We start from the raw sequence: 18,709 nt of genomic DNA, 5'->3' as shown, positions 1-18,709 counted from the left end.
ATATTCCTTACATGTCCCCCTCAGATATACAGCGACTGCACTTCCAAGTACACTTGCAGTGCAAAGTGTATTTGCCTTTAGTAAATAATCCCCAGTGTGTGTTTTAAGGTTTCAAAAACGTATCACCAATAACATTTTCTTTTTTTTACAGAACATTCTTTTTTGAAGAAAGAGCAGAGCACTAGTCTTTCCTTTTTTAGGCCATATGCAGCCCTACAAAGCGGCCAGGAGAGGGTGATCAATAGCGCTCCCATTTTATTCATATGCATACAACGGTTTCTTCAAATATTCAGCTCTATTTTACTATATTTTTTTTCAGTACAGCAGTTAAACCACTTCACCTCCAGAAGATTTACCCCCCTTCATGACCAGGACAATTTTTTGTGATACAGCACTGTGTTGCTTTAACTGACAATTGCGCGGTCATGCGACGTTGTACATAAAATATGTAATTTTTCCCCCATAAATAGAGCTTTCTTTTGGTGGTATTTGATCACCACTGCGTTTTTTATTTTTTGCGCTATAAACAAATAAGACTGACAATTTTGGGGGGGGGGGGGGACCCTGCGTTTTTTACTTTCTGCTATAAAACACATCCAATAAATGTTTTAGGCCAATATGTATTCTGCTACATATTTTTGGTAAAAAAGCGTATATTGATTGGTTTACGCATACGTCATAGCGTCTACAAACTAAGGGATATATTTATGGAATTTTTTTTTATACTAGTGATGGCGATCAGCAACCTATAGCAGGACTGTGATATTGAGGTGGACAAATGGACACTGACACTTTTGAAACTTTGTGGGAACCAGTGACAGTAACACAGTGATCAGTGTTAAAAATATGCACTGTCACTGTACTAATGACACTGGCTGGAAAGGGCTTAAACATCTAGGGCAATCAGTCGGGTTAACTGTGTGCCTAGCCAGTGTTTTTGTGTAAACAGTGAGGCGCTTTCAATAGGGGAAGAGATGGATTGATTCTATTCCTTCTTTGCAGGAACACACAATTCATCACTTCGCCTGTGTCAGGACGGTGATCTGCCTTGTTTACATAGGCAGATCCCTTTTCTGTGTGCATTACCGATGATCGGTGTATGCCGGAAGACATTGAGTGCCTGGCACCTGCTATGAATATTCACAACAGAAGTGCAGAATCACGTATATATACACACAGAAGTGATTCTGCACAGAAGAGCCGCCCTGTAACTGTCATGGGGAGGACTGGAAGTGGTTAAAGGAGAAGTATAGCCAAAGTTATTTTGGCTATGCCTCTCCTATGGATTACAGGAGTGCAGTTTGTTCTGCACCCCTGTGACCAGTTTTCAGCAGGCTAAAACAGTCACTCAGCTGGTCCAGGCCTATGTAAAATACCAACTTTACAGTTGGGATCCACCCAGATGTCTGGACCAGCAGCTTGCTTAGTATCTCAGCGATTCACTGGGAGAATGAGCCAGCTGCTCCCACCCCTTACACAGCTCGGCGCTCCAGCTGACAGTCACCAGCACTCTGCAGTCTGAAGGCTGAGTACTGAGCGATCGGCTGTGTTTTTCGCTCAGTTCTTGGTCTTAGAGGAGGTGGGGGAACAGCTGCAGCTGAGATCGGTGCTGCAGCCATCAAGGTGAGAAGCCATACTTCTCTTTTAACGTTAGCCGACACAATAGAGAACTCTAGCTGCTGGGTAGAAATGACAAATTTAACATTTCTCAACACTTCTGTGAAACAGATCCCAAAGCTCAACAGCCTTTCTTCCCTTGTGCAACCGTGTTGTGCAAAAAAGGGGAAAAAAAAAAAAAAAAAAAAAAAAAAAAAAACTTTAAAAGCACACTTTTTATTTTTGTGCAAAATTTTTATATTTCCCAGTGCAAAGAAATACAAAAATGTAACATTACTTTTGCAGCCAGGACCATAAGAATTGACACCTACATGCAAGATGTCTCTTAGGCTAGGATCAAACTTGTGCGGCTCCGAGAGCCGCGTTTTGCGCTGTGCTCCTGAAAACGCAGGGAAAAGATCCCTGCACCATTTTTTAAAAATGGTGTCCGCAGGGAAAACCGCAAGCGCAGTGCGGGAAGCTGTGCTGCGGTTTCCAGTGCATGGGGGTGCCATTAGGATTAGGGTTGCACGTACTACATTCGGTGCGGTGTAGTGTTTTTTCTAGGCTGAACTCCCACTGCACACAACTGCATGTAAAACAGAGGATCCGCACAGCGTTCCTGTGTGACTCACATGTAGTTCCTAGTGTGAACCAGCCCTTAAGGGTGTCCTCTCTCGATCCAGCACTGTCCCTTCTGCAGCAGCACTGCTCCCTCTTCCTGCATTCACAGGAGGCTCTGCGAGCAGCAGGAGCCATTGTCTGTCAGACAAATCATGTGAAGAGAGAGCAGGGAACACACAGCCCTGGCTCGGGAGAAAGCCCACACATGCCTCCTCAGCGCATAGCTTGCTGAGGGGGGCACTGGTTGTAGAGCAGAAGCAGAGAACGCTGGTGGGGGGAGTCCGGAAGAGGAAGTAAAAGACCGCTATGTGCACAGAGCAAGTAAGTTCACCCTTTTATTTTAATGTAAAAAAATAAAAAAAATAGGCATTACAACTACATGAAATTCAGTCCAACAATGAGAAAACCTAACTTTATGAAACAGTGGGCTTAGCTGACCTCCCCCCATAACATCTGTAGGTAAAGGTGTAAATACTACCAATATCAGCCACATTTTAGGCAAGTGTTTTCTACACCAGGCAGAAAAACTACAGCTCCTCCACTGTTATCTACAATTAGCACAATGCATGCTACAGAGTTACTTACGCCAAGACATTCTCTTCCTTGCTCAGTCTGGTGGTGAGGGCACCGACTACTTCCTGCGAAGTCAGAGGGAGGCCAAAGCCAGCGAGGGCACCCACTGCGTGGTATATCTGGGTGACTGAGGAGTCCTCACTGATGGCACCATGAATCAAATCACGGGTTTCATTGGAGATTGGTACCTATAAAGAGAGTTAGAGGACATATTGCACATTTTATATCATACTACCACGCAATAGAAATATAAGTAAATCAACTGATTCTACCGTGTTACCCACCTCACAGTTGTTCAGGCCTTGACTGGACTGAGCGGCATAGAACAGCGAATCCACGTTACTGGTGTCTACATTTGAGCGGATGAAATCACAGGCAGCCTGTGGAAGAGAGCGGATGCAATGCTTACAATATACTATGTAAACATCAATATACCAATTAGATTTATAGTCTGATAGTTACAATATAGAGTAAGGACCAGTCCACCTGTGTGTGGCGTGTTTTACATGCATTCCCACTGAATTCTACATAACATGCCTTTTCACAATTTAACCAGCGCATCAAAAATGCAGCAAGTGTGATGCACAAAAAAAAAAAAAAAAAAAAAAAAAAAAAAAACACACAACACACTTTTTTTTTTTTTACCCTTAGACTTTGAGTCATTGATCCAAAGAAGTATACAGATCAAGAAAATCATTAAAGTGTTACTAAAGTCAGATCTTTTTTTTTTTTAAATAATAAACATGTCATACTTACCTGCTCTGTGCAGTGGTTTTGCACAGAATAGCCCCTGATCCTCCTCTTCTGGGGTCCCCGGCGGCAATCTTGGCTCCTCGTCTTTTTATGTCTACCATAGCCAGCCGCTTACACAGCGGTACTTAGGCCTGCCCCCCACTTCCTCTTCACTGCATTTGATTGACAGCAGCAATGGCTCCTGCTGCTTCTTGAATGCTGTGTGAAGAGGAAGTAAAGGGAGAGTAGATGCAGCCGTGCACAGTGCTGATCTCTTCTCCCCTCTCTTACTCTACATACAGGGGAGGGGTGGGGAGGGCGGGGGGGCTCAGCAAAATTGAAAACGTTTAGCTTAATGCAAACAATCCATTAAGGTAAAAGACGTTTTTAGGTTTAGCAAAACTTTAAAAAAACAAAACAAATAAAAAAGGTCCTTATCTGAATGTTTAATTCAGGTCAGTGGCTCAAAGTCATGTTTCTCTTCAAGGCACAAAACACTTCCAGCACATAGAGTTCTGCCTCCGAGTCTACTTGTGCAGTTCATCATTCAAAATCAATGGAATAACATCCTTCAGGTTTGCATCGTCAATGCTGCCCTCCTCAGATCAGGGAATCTAGCAGACAATTGTAAAAGCGCACACAGGGCGCACTAGTGCATTACAAAACATACAGCCGCTGTATGACACTAAAGCCTGGTACACACTACTAGTTTTCGTTCAACACAGCAGGGCTGAACGAAAAAAAAAAAAAAAAAAAAAAAAAAAAAACGAAAAAAAAAAACCTGACAGCTCAGGAGGAGCCGCTGTACTAACCATGCAATGTTAGTACAGTGATCTCTCCTGCTGTTCTATTGTGTTCTGACAGGGGCCCCCCTACTGTCAGAACACTCTGGTCAGCGCTCTTAGCCATTGGATTAGAGTGCTGGTCAGAAGCCGATCAGCAGACCTTTTTTGGTCACGCCCCTTCCACAGAAGCTGGCTTCTGTACACACGGTCTGAACGTCGGACGGTTTCTATTATACCGTCCAACATTCGGCCTGTATGAACTAGGCTTAAATCTCAATTCAGTGCAGAAATAGCATGGCCAAACACACCATAATGCTGCACTGGCAATCTGACGTGTTTCGGGGAACACACCCACTTCTTCAGAGCTCTAACGGGGTTGCCTCCCCCAAAACGCATTAGTGTGGCAGCGCAGCGTTACAGTGTGTTTGGGCATGTTATTCCTGCACTGGATTGAGTTTTAACATTATGCAATGCCTGTATACATTTGGCTGTATGTTTTGTTTCAAATAATAAACCTTCAGTAATGCACTAGGCGTGTACGCCCTTTTACAGATGTTAATCCCTAATACTTTATCCAAAAAAAAAAAAAAAAAACCCACAACACTTTCCTTTAGATATGGTTTAAGTAGGGGATGGTTAAGTAGTAGTCCTGTATTGTACTTAATGTCACCACAATGCGATCGCAGTCCAGATCGCCAGATTTGCTTATGCAGTATACAGTCCCCAATTTTAAAGTGATCCTAAAGTCTTTTTTTTTTTATGGTTTAAAAATAACAAACATGTTATACTTACCTGCTCTGTGAAGTGGTTTTGCACAGAGCACCCATGATCCTCCTCTTCTCGGGTCCCTAGCCGGCGATCCTGGTCCCTACCTCCTGCCCGCACGGCAAGCAGCTTGCTATGAGGGCACCCGAGCTGAGCTGCTGCTGTGTGTGTGTCCATTCAGACACAGAGCCGCAGCTCGGCCCCATCCCCCCTCCTCATTGGCTCACCGACTTAGATTGAAAGGAGAGGGAGCCAATGGTGCCCACTGTGTGCCTCAGCCAATCAGGGGGGAGAGCCCCAGACAGTAGAGTCTCTTGTGTAACATCACTGGATCGAACTAGGGAACAGGTAAGTATTAGGGGGCCGTGAGGGGCTACTGCACACAGAAGGTTTTTTATCTTAATGCACAGTCTGCTTTAAGATACAAAAAAAAAAAAAAAAAAACCTTCCGCCTTTACAACCACTATAAGTATCAGGTATGCAAAAAAGATGCCACAGTACTTTGGTTATGACTTTCAACCTGAAGCCACAGCAACAGTGCAGATAGTAGCGGATGTCAACAATATCCATCCATGTAAATGAACTCTACAAGGCGCTGAGGCTTAACTTTTATAGCTGATGGGTATACATTCTGGTTAGTAAATTGCCTCTAGATTCCCTCCCTTGTTAAATTGAACTGACAAAGTAATGTGGACCAAACTTCACAGGTTAGATTCACATTAAAAAAACTATCGTGAAAATTATATATATATATATATATATATATATATATATATATATATATATATATATACACACATATACATATATACTATTTATATATCAGTCAGAACTAATGCTTAATAATCAAAGCCCACAGCTTGCTCAGCACACTCACTTTTTCATCGGAGATGCTGGCACCCAGGTGCTCAAATCCCACAATGTAATAATAAGCATTCTCCAAGTTAGACAATGGGTGTTCTAGAACCCCTTTAAGCCTTTCCACATCTGTCTGACTCAGGTAGTGGCTTGGAGTCAAGGCCTGGACACTGGCAAGAAGGGCAAATGCCTGGAAGAACACCAAACGTGGATCTGTAGAAAACAAAAAACAGTGTGTTTATTGAAAAGAAAACATATATATCAGAACCCAGTCTCATGGCGGTGCACACAAAGGAAGATCAATTATTGAAACAAATGTCAACATACACAAGCGTTTCAGGTTGCTTTATCCTAATGTAGACATTTTGACTATACAGCACCTTTTTAATGTGGGGGGGCCGACAACGCGTCTGTATTACTTACAGACCGGTGACATCACCCACTACTGGGTGGGTGTTCTTTGCTCTAGGCGTTGTCGGAGGGGGTCAGAGTTCCCTCCCACCAGCTGCAACTTACAAAGGGGAGATGGAGAGATTAGGTGTATTTCCACCTAAACTCTGATCCTCGATCACACCAGATCACATGACCTGTTGCCACAAGAGCCCACATGCATGTCTTTACTTTTCCTTCAAAAGGTTGGACTCCACCTCACCCTCCTAAGGGCCTGTCTCCGCCAGTGTTGCATATTTAATGGTCGCAAATGGTTTGAAACACAGTTCATGTTTTTAAGGCCCTCAAAAACACTCATGGCTCACCCCTGGAAATGTGCAGGAGATTCTTTGGTGCCTTTGTCACACGTAGGGCAGCCCATTAAAATGACTGGACTGCCCAATGCTTTTGCATAAAAAACACCCAAAAAGAGCACGTTAGCTCAAAGCACAGGTGTGAATGGGGCCTCATAGCATTTGCAACCAGTTTATGAACATGTGTGACTTCTCTTGGGTTGGAAAGTTGGATGGTTGCACCCTGTTGCTGCTCTTTTTGACATGCCGCAAAGCTACCATTTTTATGGTTACCATGCCTATCAATTGCCCCGTAGTGGTTGTACGAGATGTTTTTTGGTATTTTAGGGGCAGAAAAAAAAAAACCCACCATGTTTGATTCCAGTGGAGACAAACCCTAACTCCTGCACCTTTTCTGTTGGGTCCTTGAATGCGATAAGAAACATTCCTGGCACTGAAAGAGTTAAGTTTTGGTGGAGGAAAAGAATGGGGAGGTGAACACTTCACTGCCACGACCACCAATTGGGCAGAAGGGGGGGGGGGGTTCAATAATTTCACTGTCATGATCATGATCACTAATGCGGGGAGTACTATTAATAATTCCCCCATACAAGCAATGTACAGAGAAGGGTTAATAGTGCTGACGTCAATGCTGGGGGCTTTTATTGCGTCCGCTGACGTCAATGATGGGGGCTTTTATTGCGTCCGCTGACGTCAATGCTGGGGGCTTTTATTGCGTCCGCTGACGTCAATGCTGGGGGCTTTTATTGCGTCCGCTGACGTCAATGCTGGGGGCTTTTATTGCGTCCGCTGACGTCAATGCTGGGGGCTTTTATTGCGTCCGCTGACGTCAATGCTGGGGGCTTTTATTGCGTCCGCTGACGTCAATGCTGGGGGCTTTTATTGCGTCCGCTGACGTCAATGCTGGGGGCTTTTATTGCGTCCGCTGACGTCAATGCTGGGGGTTTTTATTGCGTCCGCTGACGTCAATGATGGGGGTTTTTATTGCGTCCGCTGACGTCAATGATGGGGGTTTTTATTGCGTCTGCTGACACCAATAATGGGGGTTTTTATTGCGTCCGCTGACACCGATGGGGTTATTGTACTCCAACTTCTTCAGTGTGCATTGGGATACACTAAAAAATGAAGCAGGGCCAAAGTTTTAGAGCATTAAAGTGGATGTAAACCCAATGTCACCCTTTCTAAACTGCTGCCAAAGGGGTTATCTATAAGGATATACACGCCTCCTGCATGTATCTTTACCTGTCAAATGTCTCCCCTCTGTCTGTTATGAGAGCTGAAAAACTGCAGATTCTGTGGGTGGGTCTGTTGTCTGGAGCTCGGTGGGTGGAGTCGTGATGTCAGTAGACTCCCCGCCCACCTCTACACTCCCCTTGTCAATATGCATTTTCTCCTGTGTATTTCTAACTGAACTTCTCTAACATCCAGTGAAAAGACAGGAAAGTAACCACATGACTTCCGCATGCCAAATCATGCTGAGGTGTGGAACAGCCAATCCTTGCAGAGCTGCTGAAGAAAGGAGTGGGGGAGGGAATTAAAAAATAATGCATGTGTCTTAAGCTGTCACTCACAGCAAGGGGGAGGATTTGACAAAGTTTGTCAAGATTTCTCTCACTGAACAATAATGGATGGATTAACTGTGTGGCAAGACTGGGCTCAAATGATAGGAAATCTTATACTCTAGTCTACATAATGATATAAAAAAAAAATAAAAAATTTCGGGTAAACATCCACTTTAAAGTAGCAAAATGCACTGCCATTGTGCAGCCCTCCAGAAGTGTCGGGGGCTAAACTTAAGACCCTCTATCATTTTCAAGTTGACCACCACTGCATAAACGTATCAAACAAATTAAAATGTGTTACAGTATAGCTAAACCCATCAATCCTTCACAGGTAAGAAAGCTGCCATCTTATCCTCTGATCTGCAGTTATCATGGCCCTGCACATGTGATAAGTTAGGATACCAGCCAATGATGGCTTGATAGTTCAGCTGAGAGCACAGGCAACTGTGAATGTTATTATGTGACAGGTATTTACGGCACTTCTTGAATGTCGCGGTTTTGGGAAACCGCAAATAGGTGGGCTTGGTTCCTCTTTAAAAGAAAAAAAATAAAATAATAATAATAATAATAATAATAAGATACTACCAAGTTGATATTAAACACCCCTCCGCCTTTTTATTTAATAAAGGGATGAAAATTTACAAACTGTCAGTTTTTTAAAGCTGTGTCCCTGTTAGGTTGACCACACACACTACAATCCGATTGTACAATCTCCTTTAGAACTACCATCAACTTAGGTTTGTCCTCATTTTATATAGTTTTGGTAAATCTCAAGGGGATTGTACAATCATACAGTAGCATGTATGGCAATAAAATTGCTTTACTGGTAGCTTCAATGAGATTTCTCCTTCCCTTTTTCAGAAGAGTGGAGAACGATTTATAAAGCTATAAGGTTTCAAATGGTGTCTCCGATTAGTGAGGTTTTCCCCTTCTCATTCGGGTGACACTAAGGTCTGTTTATAAATGCTTTAAGGACGGGTTCACACTATTGCGACAATCGCTCTGACTTTACATGCTGCATGACATGTAAAAATCTATGTTTCCCTATGAGAGCCGTCTTAACTGATCTGACTCGTGCCGGTCCGACTTTGGAGAAGGTTCCTGCACTACTTTGGTCTGACTTCAGCCCATAGAATTGAATGGAAGTCGCATTCAAGTCGAATCCTCACCTTAATTGATGTGATTTGGATCTAACATTACAGGAAGATTACACAGGCATTACCCAAAGTTGCTTCAAAGTCACGTCGAAGTTGCCTGGCATTGTCGCATGACTTTCACGTCGGAGCAGTGTGAACCCGGCCTTACATAAGATTCACCCAACTTTTACTTAGGATTCGCACATTTCTCCAACCAAATCCGATTAGAAAAATGTGTAAATCTGGTGTGAAAGATGTGTGAATCTTGTGTAAAAGCCAATTATAAATAGACCCATGTGTGTTAAAATCCAGAAGAAAATATCCAACTATTCCCCCCTCTAGCTAAAAGTGAAAAAAAAAAAGTTTGGGTTTCAATCGAAACAATTTCTTTTGCTAACTAACTGATGTGCCCACTGAGTGTGCTGTATAAACTATACATACCCTCAGCTACATAGAGTGCTGGGTTCTGGCAGCAGGACATGAGTAATGCCCCGTACACACGGTCGGATTTGTCGGTAATTCCGACCGTGTGTGGGCTCCATCGGACATTTTCCATCGGATTTTCCGACACACAAAGTTGGAGAGCAGGCTATAAAATTTTCCGACAACAAAATCCGTTGTTGGAAATTCCAATCGTGTGTACACAAATCCGATGGACAAATTGCCATGCATGCTCAGAATAAATAAAGAGATGAAAGCTATTGGCCACTGCCCCGTTTATAGTCCCGACGTACGTGTTTTACGTCACCGCGTTCAGAACAATTGGATTTTCCGACAACTTTGTGTGACCGTGTGTACGCAAGACAAGTTTGAGCCAACATCCGTCAGAAAAAATCCTAGGATTTTGTTGTCGGAATGTCCGATCAATGTCCGACCGTGTGTACGGGGCAATAGGCTGAAGATCATGACGTCATCCACCTGCCTCTGCCAATCAGAAGAAGCCTTGTATTTACTCACAGAATACAAAGCTTTATGTGAATAGTGGAGCAGCACTCAGCAAAAGCAACTGTGTAGCGATCGAAATTTCGGCTGCCAAAAATTATCAGCTGAAAATAGGATTTTCGGTGTTGAGTCGAAAGAAAGTAAAAAAAGTGCAGATGATGGCTGCCGAAAACGCCTGAGATTTTGCCTTGCTTATGGTGTTTTTCATAGGTCATGTGACTCAAAAATGCATCAAAAACACAACACAGGAGCATTTTTGATGTGTTCTTGCTGTGTTTTCAATGGGGAGGTGTTGTTTTGGTGCAGTTTGCCAAATATGCACCAAGCAAGATTTTTAACACCGCTTTAAAAAGGTGCCGATAATAAATTCATGACAATTACAAAGTCGACTAAAATATCTAAATATATACACACACTAATAAATATATATATATATATATATATATATATATATATATATATATATATATATATATATCAGTTTCGGCCACGTGCATCCTGAATTTTCGGTGCAGAAATTTTGGGGCACCACTACAACTGTTATTAATGTAAATAGTTAAAGAGGAACTTCAGTCTGCTCACATAATTTGTAATAAAAACATCTTTGCCATTCTGAAGCTTCCCTCCAACCACTTTGCATTTTTTTTTTTTATATACACAGTGGAACTTCGGATTGTGAGCAACACGGTTTACGAGCGTTATGCAATACAAGCTGTTTTCTTTAAAAAAATCCTGACTGTTTGCGAGCGTTGTCTCGCAAGACCAGCAGGATTCAAGTTAGGAGCCGCTCGGAAACACTCGGTTCCTGAGTGTCTCCGCACCTCTGGCCACATGCGGTACTGCATAGACAAGCAGTGGAACGCATTATCTGAGTTTCCATTATTTTCTATAGGGAAACTTGCTTTGATATTTAAGAGCCCTTGCACACTGGGGCGGTTTGCAGGCGCTATTGCGCTAATAATAGCGCCTGCAAACCGCCCCAAAAGTGCCGCTGCATGTATTCCTGTGTGAAAGCCCCGAGGGCTTGCACACTGGAGCGATACGCTGGCAGGACGGTAATAAAAGTCCTGCTAGCAGCATCTTCGGAGCGGTGAAGGAGCGGTGTGTATACCGCTCCTTTACCGCTCCTGCCCATTGAAATCAATGGGACGGCGCGGCTATACCGCCGGCAATGCGCCTCTGCAGAGGCGCTTTGCGGTGGTTTTTAACCCTTTCTCGGCCGCTAGCGGGGGTAAAACCGCCCCGCTAGCGGCCGCATACCGACGGTAAAACGCCGCTATTAATAGCGGCGTTTTACCGCCGACGCCGCCCCCGCCCCAGTGTGCAAGGGCTCTAAGTGTTTTTGGATTACAAGCATTCTTCTGGAACGAATTATGCTCGTAATCCAAGGTATTACTGTACTGTGATTCTGTACTTGTCAAATATGCTGCAGAAATTTCCCTCCACCAAGTCTGGCTGCATCCATTTTAACTGTGGGCAGCTGAAGCTGCTGCCTTTTCACTTTCTGGATTTACACAGACAAACATACAGTGCCTTGCAAAAGTATTCACCCCCCCCACCCCCCTGGCTTTTTACCTATTTTGTTACATTACAGCCTTTAGTTCAATTTTTTTAATACGAATTATATGTGAGAGATCAAAACACAATAGTCTAAGTTGGTGAAGTAAAATCAGAAAAATATATACATAAAACTATTTTTTAGAAACTGATAATTGGCATGTGTGTATGTATTCACCCCCTTTGTTATGAAGCCCATAAAAAGCTCTGGTGCAACCAATTACCTTCAGAAGTCAATTAGTGAAATGATGTCCACCTGTGTGCAATCTAAGTGTCCCATGATCTGTCATTACATATACACACCTTTTTGAAAGGCCCCAGAGGCTGTAACACCTAAGCAAGAGGCACCACTAACCAAACACTGCCATGAAGACCAAGGAACTCTCCAAACAAGTAAGGGACAATGTTGTTGAGAAGTACAAGTCAGGGTTAGGTTATAAAAAAATATGCAAATCTTTGATGATCCCTAGGAGCACCATCAAATCTATCATAACCAAATGGAAAGAACATCGCACTACAGCAAACCTGCCAAGAGAAGGTCGCACACCAAAACTAACGGACCGGGCAAGGAGGGCATTAATCAGAGAGGCAGCACAGAGACCTAAGGTAATCCTGGAGTAGCTGCAGAGTTCCTCAGCAGAGAATGAAGTATCTGTACATAGGACGACAATAAGCCGTACGCTCCATAGAGTTGGGCTTTATGGCAGAGTGGCCAGAAGAAAGCCATTACTTTCAGCAAAAAACAAAATGGCACGTTTTGAGTTTGGGAAAAGGCATGTGGGAGACTCCCAAAATGTATGGAGGAAGGTGCTCTGGTCTGATGAGACTAAAATTGAACTTTTTGGCAATCAAAGAAAACACTATGTCTGGCGCAAACCCAACACATCACATCACATCACATCACCCAAAGAACACCATCCCCACTGTGAAACATGGTGGTGGCAGCATCATGCTGTGGGGATGTTTTTCAGCAGTCAGGACTGGGAAACTGGTCAGAGATGAGGGAAAGATGGATGGTGCTAAATACAGGGATATTCTTTAGCAAAACCTGTACCACTCTGTGTGTGATTTGAGGCTAGGACGGAGGTTCACCTTCCAGCAGGACAATGACCCCAGACACACTGCTAAAGCAACACTTGAGTGGTTTAAGGGGAAACATGTAAATATGTTGGAATGGCCTAGTCAAAGCCCAGACCTCAATCCAATAGAAAATCTGTGGTCAGACTTAAAGATTGCTGTTCACAACCATCCAACTCGAAGGAGGTGGAGCAGTTTTTCAAAAGGAGGAATGGGCAAAAATCCCAGTGGTAAGATGTGGTAAGCTCAGAGACTTCTCCAAAGTGACTTGGAGCTGTGATGGCCGCAAAAGGTGGCTCTACAAAGTATTGACTTTAGGGGGGTGAATAGTTATGCACATTGACTTTTTCTGTTATTTTGTCCTATTTGTTGTTTGCTTCACAATTAAGGAAAAAACATCTTCAAAGTTGTGGGCATGTTCTGTAAATGATGCAAATCCTCAAGCAATCCATGTTAATTCCAGGTTGTGAGGCAGCAAAACACAAAAAATGCCAAGGGGGGGGGGGGGGGGTGAATACTTTTGCAAGGCACTGTATATATACACAGACCGACACACTCACACTATTGCTTGCCTGCACATCTCTCCTCTCTTGATGAATACACATGGATCTCTGCGGTCTCCTATCTCATCCACCCCCCTCCAGCTCTCCTTGGCTCACCAATGACTCATCCCTCCCCCACTCCTCTGATCAGCTGGCGTGACGTCAACTCTGCGCAGATCATCAGAGGCATTATATGACGATCAGCAAAGCCCTGCAGTAAAGTAACTATCCGGATCGAACATGATGGCTGTATACGGCACACAGTGCCCCAATCAATAGGATGTCATGACGAAGAAGACCCAGATGTTGTCAATTGCTGCAGAGCTTTGCTGGTTGCCTCCAACGATCTGCGCATGCGCAGTGTTGACGTCACGCCAGCTGTTCGACAGAACACCGACTCCCACAAGGGGCAATGTGATGTGTGTTTACACTTTTTTTTTTCTTCTTAACTTTGTTTGAAGTGTCATATAAAGACAATTCATGTCCCTGTACAGAACTTCAATGCACTGTGCGGTGATATCCAGTGCAGAATAATGCAGACATGGTGCATTTTAACGCAGCTCGTCACACCAACGTTGAGATGTGAATGAGGCACATGAAAACCAATTGTTGTCTATATGTCCTTGCCAACCGAATATAAAAATATTTTTATTACACACACACACACTTATATACACACATACAATATGTGGTTTACGGAGATTTAGCTGAAGAGATCAGCCATAACCCTGGTAGTTTTTTTTTTTTAACAGGCGGCGGATGGCTTTTTCATGACACCACTCTGAGTGGCTCATGAGCTCCTGGAGCACGGTCAGAAGCGGCGGGAAGCATTACCATTTTTGCCAGCTCACCCAAGAAATGATCCGACGGTGCCACCGGATGACAAAAATAAACTGACAGCTGTTTTACGGCCAGTTCACACCGCATGCAGTCCAGTGTGGTTTTTTTTCTGCATCAAAAACGCATGGAAAGTAGGGGATATGGTTTTCAATGGCACAGTGTGCAGCTCCAGAAAAAAAAGTGGAACATGCTGCATTTTTTCTGTACTGGAACGCTATAAAACGCATCAAAAACGCACTGGAACGCACCTAAATGCACCAAAAACACACTGCAACACACTTGTCTTTAAGGTTAAGAAAAAAAGAGGGGGGGGGGGGGGGGGAGCACTGGACTGCATCAAAAACGCACCAAAAACGTGCATGTAGAAAAGCACCTGGAGCGCATCCGGACTGTTTCTATGATGTGAACTGGCCCACCAAAGAAACGCAGTCCAGATGCGTTCCAGGTGCTTTTCTGCATGCGCATTTTTTGATGCGTTCCAGTGCGTTTTTGACGCAGTCCAGTGATTTTTTTCCCCCTCTCTTTTTTCTTAACCTTAAGTGCTAGTTCACACCAGACACAGTTCCGTGCACTTTTTTTCTGCACTAAAATGAATGCAGTGTTTTCCATGTATTCCAATGGCTCTAGCTCACACCATGCAGTCAGGTTCCAGTGCAGAAACTGACTGCATGGTGTGAACTAGAGCCATTGGAATACATGGAAAACACTACATGCATTTTGTGCGGGAAAAAAAGCACACGGAACTTAGTCTGGTCACACCATAGAAACGCAGTCCGGATGCGTTCCAGGTGGTTTTCTGCATGGGCGTTTTTGATGCAGCCCAGTGTTTTTTTTCCTCCCTCTTTTTTCTTAACCTTAAATAAGGACAAGTGTGTTGCAGTGCGTTTTTTATGCATTTAGGTGTGCGTTTTACAGCGTTCCAGTACAGTCCAGTGCAGACAAAATGCAGCATGTTCTACTTTTTTTTTCTGGAACTGGAACGCACTGGAACTGCAAGCACTGGTGTGAACTATGCCATTGAAAACCATATAACCTACTTTCCATGCAATTTTGATGCAGAAAACTGCAGGACTGCATGTGGTGTGAACTGGAGTTCTACCCAAAAATGGAACTTCCACTTTTTGGATTCCTCCCCCCCCTCCGGTGTCACATTTGGCACCTTTCAGGGGGGAGGAGGGAGCAGATACCTGTCTAATACAGGTATTTGCTCCCACTTCCTGCCATGAACATATTTTGCAAGTAAAAAAAAAAAAAAAATAGTGTTTATGTATTTAAACCTTGGAGCCTGCAAAGCATGGCACCTGTGGTCAGTGGATGGCGGGTGCAATGTGAGGCTCCTGCAGACATCTCTCTGCCTGTACCTCTGTACAAGCAGACAGGTTCTCAGTTGCAGGATGTGTCAGTGAACTACGAGGGTGCAGATGACTGACCTGGTAACTCGTTAAGAACTACAAGCTGTCTGCTGCTGTGGCAGATGGGACATGTCGTTTTTTTTTCATTCACAGATTTCTGTCGATCAATGGCACGGCTGTGACAACGGGCTGGGGATCTTCTCCTTGCACCCGCTGTCTCCTATTGAAAAACAATGCAGCCATGTGGGGCTCTGCCATTGTGGCAGGCAGCTTGTAGTTTTCAATGCTGGTGAGCGATCTCGTAATCCATTGATCGTCCTGCTTTGAGGTAACTGCCTGCCAGCTTGGGTGGTGGTAAATCCGCAGCTCAGCCACCCATTTTTACAACCCCTCCTCCAACCTTCCGCGTAAAAGAAATCAATTTCATTAGCGGTTGTACCCAGTACTCCTAGCACCAGGTGTTTGTTTTCTACATATTTATCTACTTACAGACTTTCCCAGGTCCAAAATAATATTGGAGCAGAAATAAAGGGTTTGTTACCCCAACACTTCATATTCCTGATATGTGCCTGCTGTACCATCTACTTGTATGAACACATATCCTGTTCTCTTTGTATTGCTTCCTTTATGTGAAATCCCTGGTGTTCCTGCCAGTCCCACGGCTTTCCTATTAAAAACTGATCACACTAGCCAAGAGAGCACAGCATGGTCAGTTCTCTAGCTACACTGGGAACTCAGCCTGCTCTCCTCCTGGGCAGTATTGACCTGACACGCCCCCCCCCCCACACACACACACACACAAAGCCATTCACTGGGAAGCTCTGTGTGATGCTGTTTCTTCTCCCCCAGCTCTTATGCAGCTGAGAACAGAGGCAATGTGATCACGTATAATAAAAAAACACCTTACAGGCGTTATAAGTGTTGCCTATAGTTCTACTTTAAAGCGGAGTTCCGCCTAATTTTTTTTTTTTTTTTTTTTTTTTTTAAAGTCAGCAGCTGCTGACTTTTAAAATTAGGACACTTACCTGTCCTGGGCCCCTGCTATGTCGGCACCCGAATCCGACCCACCCCTCGGCTCTCAGGTGGAGGCGTCGCCATCTTCGGTAAGGGAATCAGGAAGTGAAGCCTTGTGGCTTCACTTCCCGATTCCCTACTGCGCATGTGCGACTTGTGCTGCGCGATCCCACTGGTCCTTGCTGTCTTCTGGGACCCGTGTGTCTCCCAGAAGACAGCGGGGGGACGGGAAGAGGCATAGACTCCTGTGGAAGTGTATGCTGGAAGTGGGTGCAAATACCTGTATTGGACAGGTATCTGCTCCCCCCCCTGAAAAGCGCAAGTTCCATTTTTGGGCGGAGCTCGGCTTTAAGTTCAACCCACCACAACAGTCCTGGTTTCTCATGCGGCTCCTTGGGATCGTTCGTTGCCCCGCCGCTCGGTGAGCGCAGGAGGAGGTCGGGCCGCTCGGCGCGGACGCCATTCTAAGAATGCTTCGCATTTTTTTGAAGGAATGCAGGTCGTTGTCTGATTGGATGAGGTGGAGAGGGAAGGGGAGTGACATCACACTCTACGCCTTGTCCAATCAGAGAACACTTTGCATTTGTCTCTTTCCCTTCAGGAAGGTTCCCCTTGTCTGTTCTATATAGTAGAAATCTGAGGCCTTGTCTGGACTGACCCTCCTTCTGCCTGTATGAGTCTCTATGACAATGTGACAAGTGAGGCCTCACACACACCGGGGAGAAGGCTGACCACTGACACACCACCACCGGCCACACACACAGCCGGCAGGGAAAGCTGGGACTTGTAGTACAGCAGCAGCTGGCCGCCCCACACAATATAAAACCCCCTCAATTCATTGTATCCCCCATACACTCAGCTACTCACTCGCTGCCATGTTGTCCGCTCCCCCTCACAGCGTCCTCCGCCCCCTCCTCACACGAGTTCCGGGGCTCACCGGGGGAGGACCCATACACTGGGCGGGATGGGGGTGATACCAATATTGAAAAAAGCTTTATTTATAATGAAACAACACGTTCAGGCGCCAGACATACAGACTACAAATAGTACACGTTTTCCAGTCATTTTATTATACTACAGCACAGAGAAATTTAGATACTGCCGCTGTGTGTGATCTACTCAACTAGGCGCACCCCCCCTGTATGTCAGGGAATGGTCGGCGCCAAATAAAGGCGGGGCGCGACGTGCATGTGTCTGTGTGTGATTGGTGCAATCGGCTGACAATCCGAGACAGAGGGGCGGGGATTAATGTTGTCCTCGTCACCACAGGAGCGTTAACCCGCTCAGGTTGGGGAGGTGGGATGTTGGCGCCTGAAGGGAGTGATTGGCAGGTGTGCTGACCAATGGGGTGACGTGTTGGCGCATAATGGGAGTGATTGGCAGGTGTGCTGACCAATGGGGTGACGTGTTTGCGCATGATGGGAATGATTGGCAGGTGTGCTGACCAATGGGGTGACGTGTTGGAGCCTGGCTGGGCTACCTCTGTAACTTCTGTCAGAGACAAGTTCTATGGAGAGGGACAGAGGAGTTTGTAAAAGTAAAGCATAGCTTCCATCTGTCCTTCTTTCCTCCTCATTTTGGTCTGATCTATATAGTTGTATATAAAATTCACTTTTTATCTTTTAAAATGTGTTTCTCAGCGCTAAACCTTTCATCCAATTTCTAAATTGCTGCATTTGTAAATTTTAAAATCTAGTATTAAGGAATAATAGTGGTAACAAAAAAAAAAAAAAGCACTCGTGGGTTCAACTAATCTTTTTGTTTGTATAATTCTCCTTTAAGGGGGTGTGGCAGGGGGCGTGTCTTATGACTATATACTTTTTCTGGTAGGTATCCCTCATTCCCATCTCAGAAAGTTTGGAGGTATGATAAAGTAGAGATATAACCAATTCAGCTGTAGAAGATTTTACCCCCCTTCCAACCAGGCCATTTTTTTACTATTGGGCACTGCACTACTTTAAAGTAGAGCTATGAGCAAAACTTTGTTTTATCATTTTGGATAGAGTAAGGG

The 18,709-nt window shown here is 44.5% G+C and overlaps 1 protein-coding gene across 2 annotated transcripts in view; it reads right to left on the bottom strand.

The window, feature by feature from the left end:
- Positions 1–17,656, bottom strand: part of RPN2 (ribophorin II) — a 58,524-nt gene extending 40,868 nt beyond the window's left edge. For both annotated transcript variants that reach the window (XM_073606524.1, XM_073606526.1), the window contains exons 1-4: positions 17,566–17,656; positions 5,953–6,146; positions 3,078–3,173; positions 2,806–2,981 (exon numbers count right to left, since the gene is read on the bottom strand). In XM_073606524.1, coding sequence (XP_073462625.1) covers positions 2,806–2,981; positions 3,078–3,173; positions 5,953–6,146; positions 17,566–17,575 — 476 coding nt within the window. In that variant the 5' untranslated portion in view covers positions 17,576–17,656. The remainder of the gene's footprint in view (positions 1–2,805; positions 2,982–3,077; positions 3,174–5,952; positions 6,147–17,565) is intronic.
- Positions 17,657–18,709: the final 1,053 nt, after the last annotated feature.

The sequence above is a fragment of the Aquarana catesbeiana genome, linkage group LG12 (genome assembly GCF_042186555.1).
Source record: "Aquarana catesbeiana isolate 2022-GZ linkage group LG12, ASM4218655v1, whole genome shotgun sequence".
In the NCBI taxonomy this organism is placed as follows: Eukaryota; Metazoa; Chordata; class Amphibia; order Anura; family Ranidae; genus Aquarana; species Aquarana catesbeiana.
The sequence above is the reverse complement of the archived record's forward strand: the minus strand, read 5'-3'. Positions and strand labels throughout refer to the sequence as shown.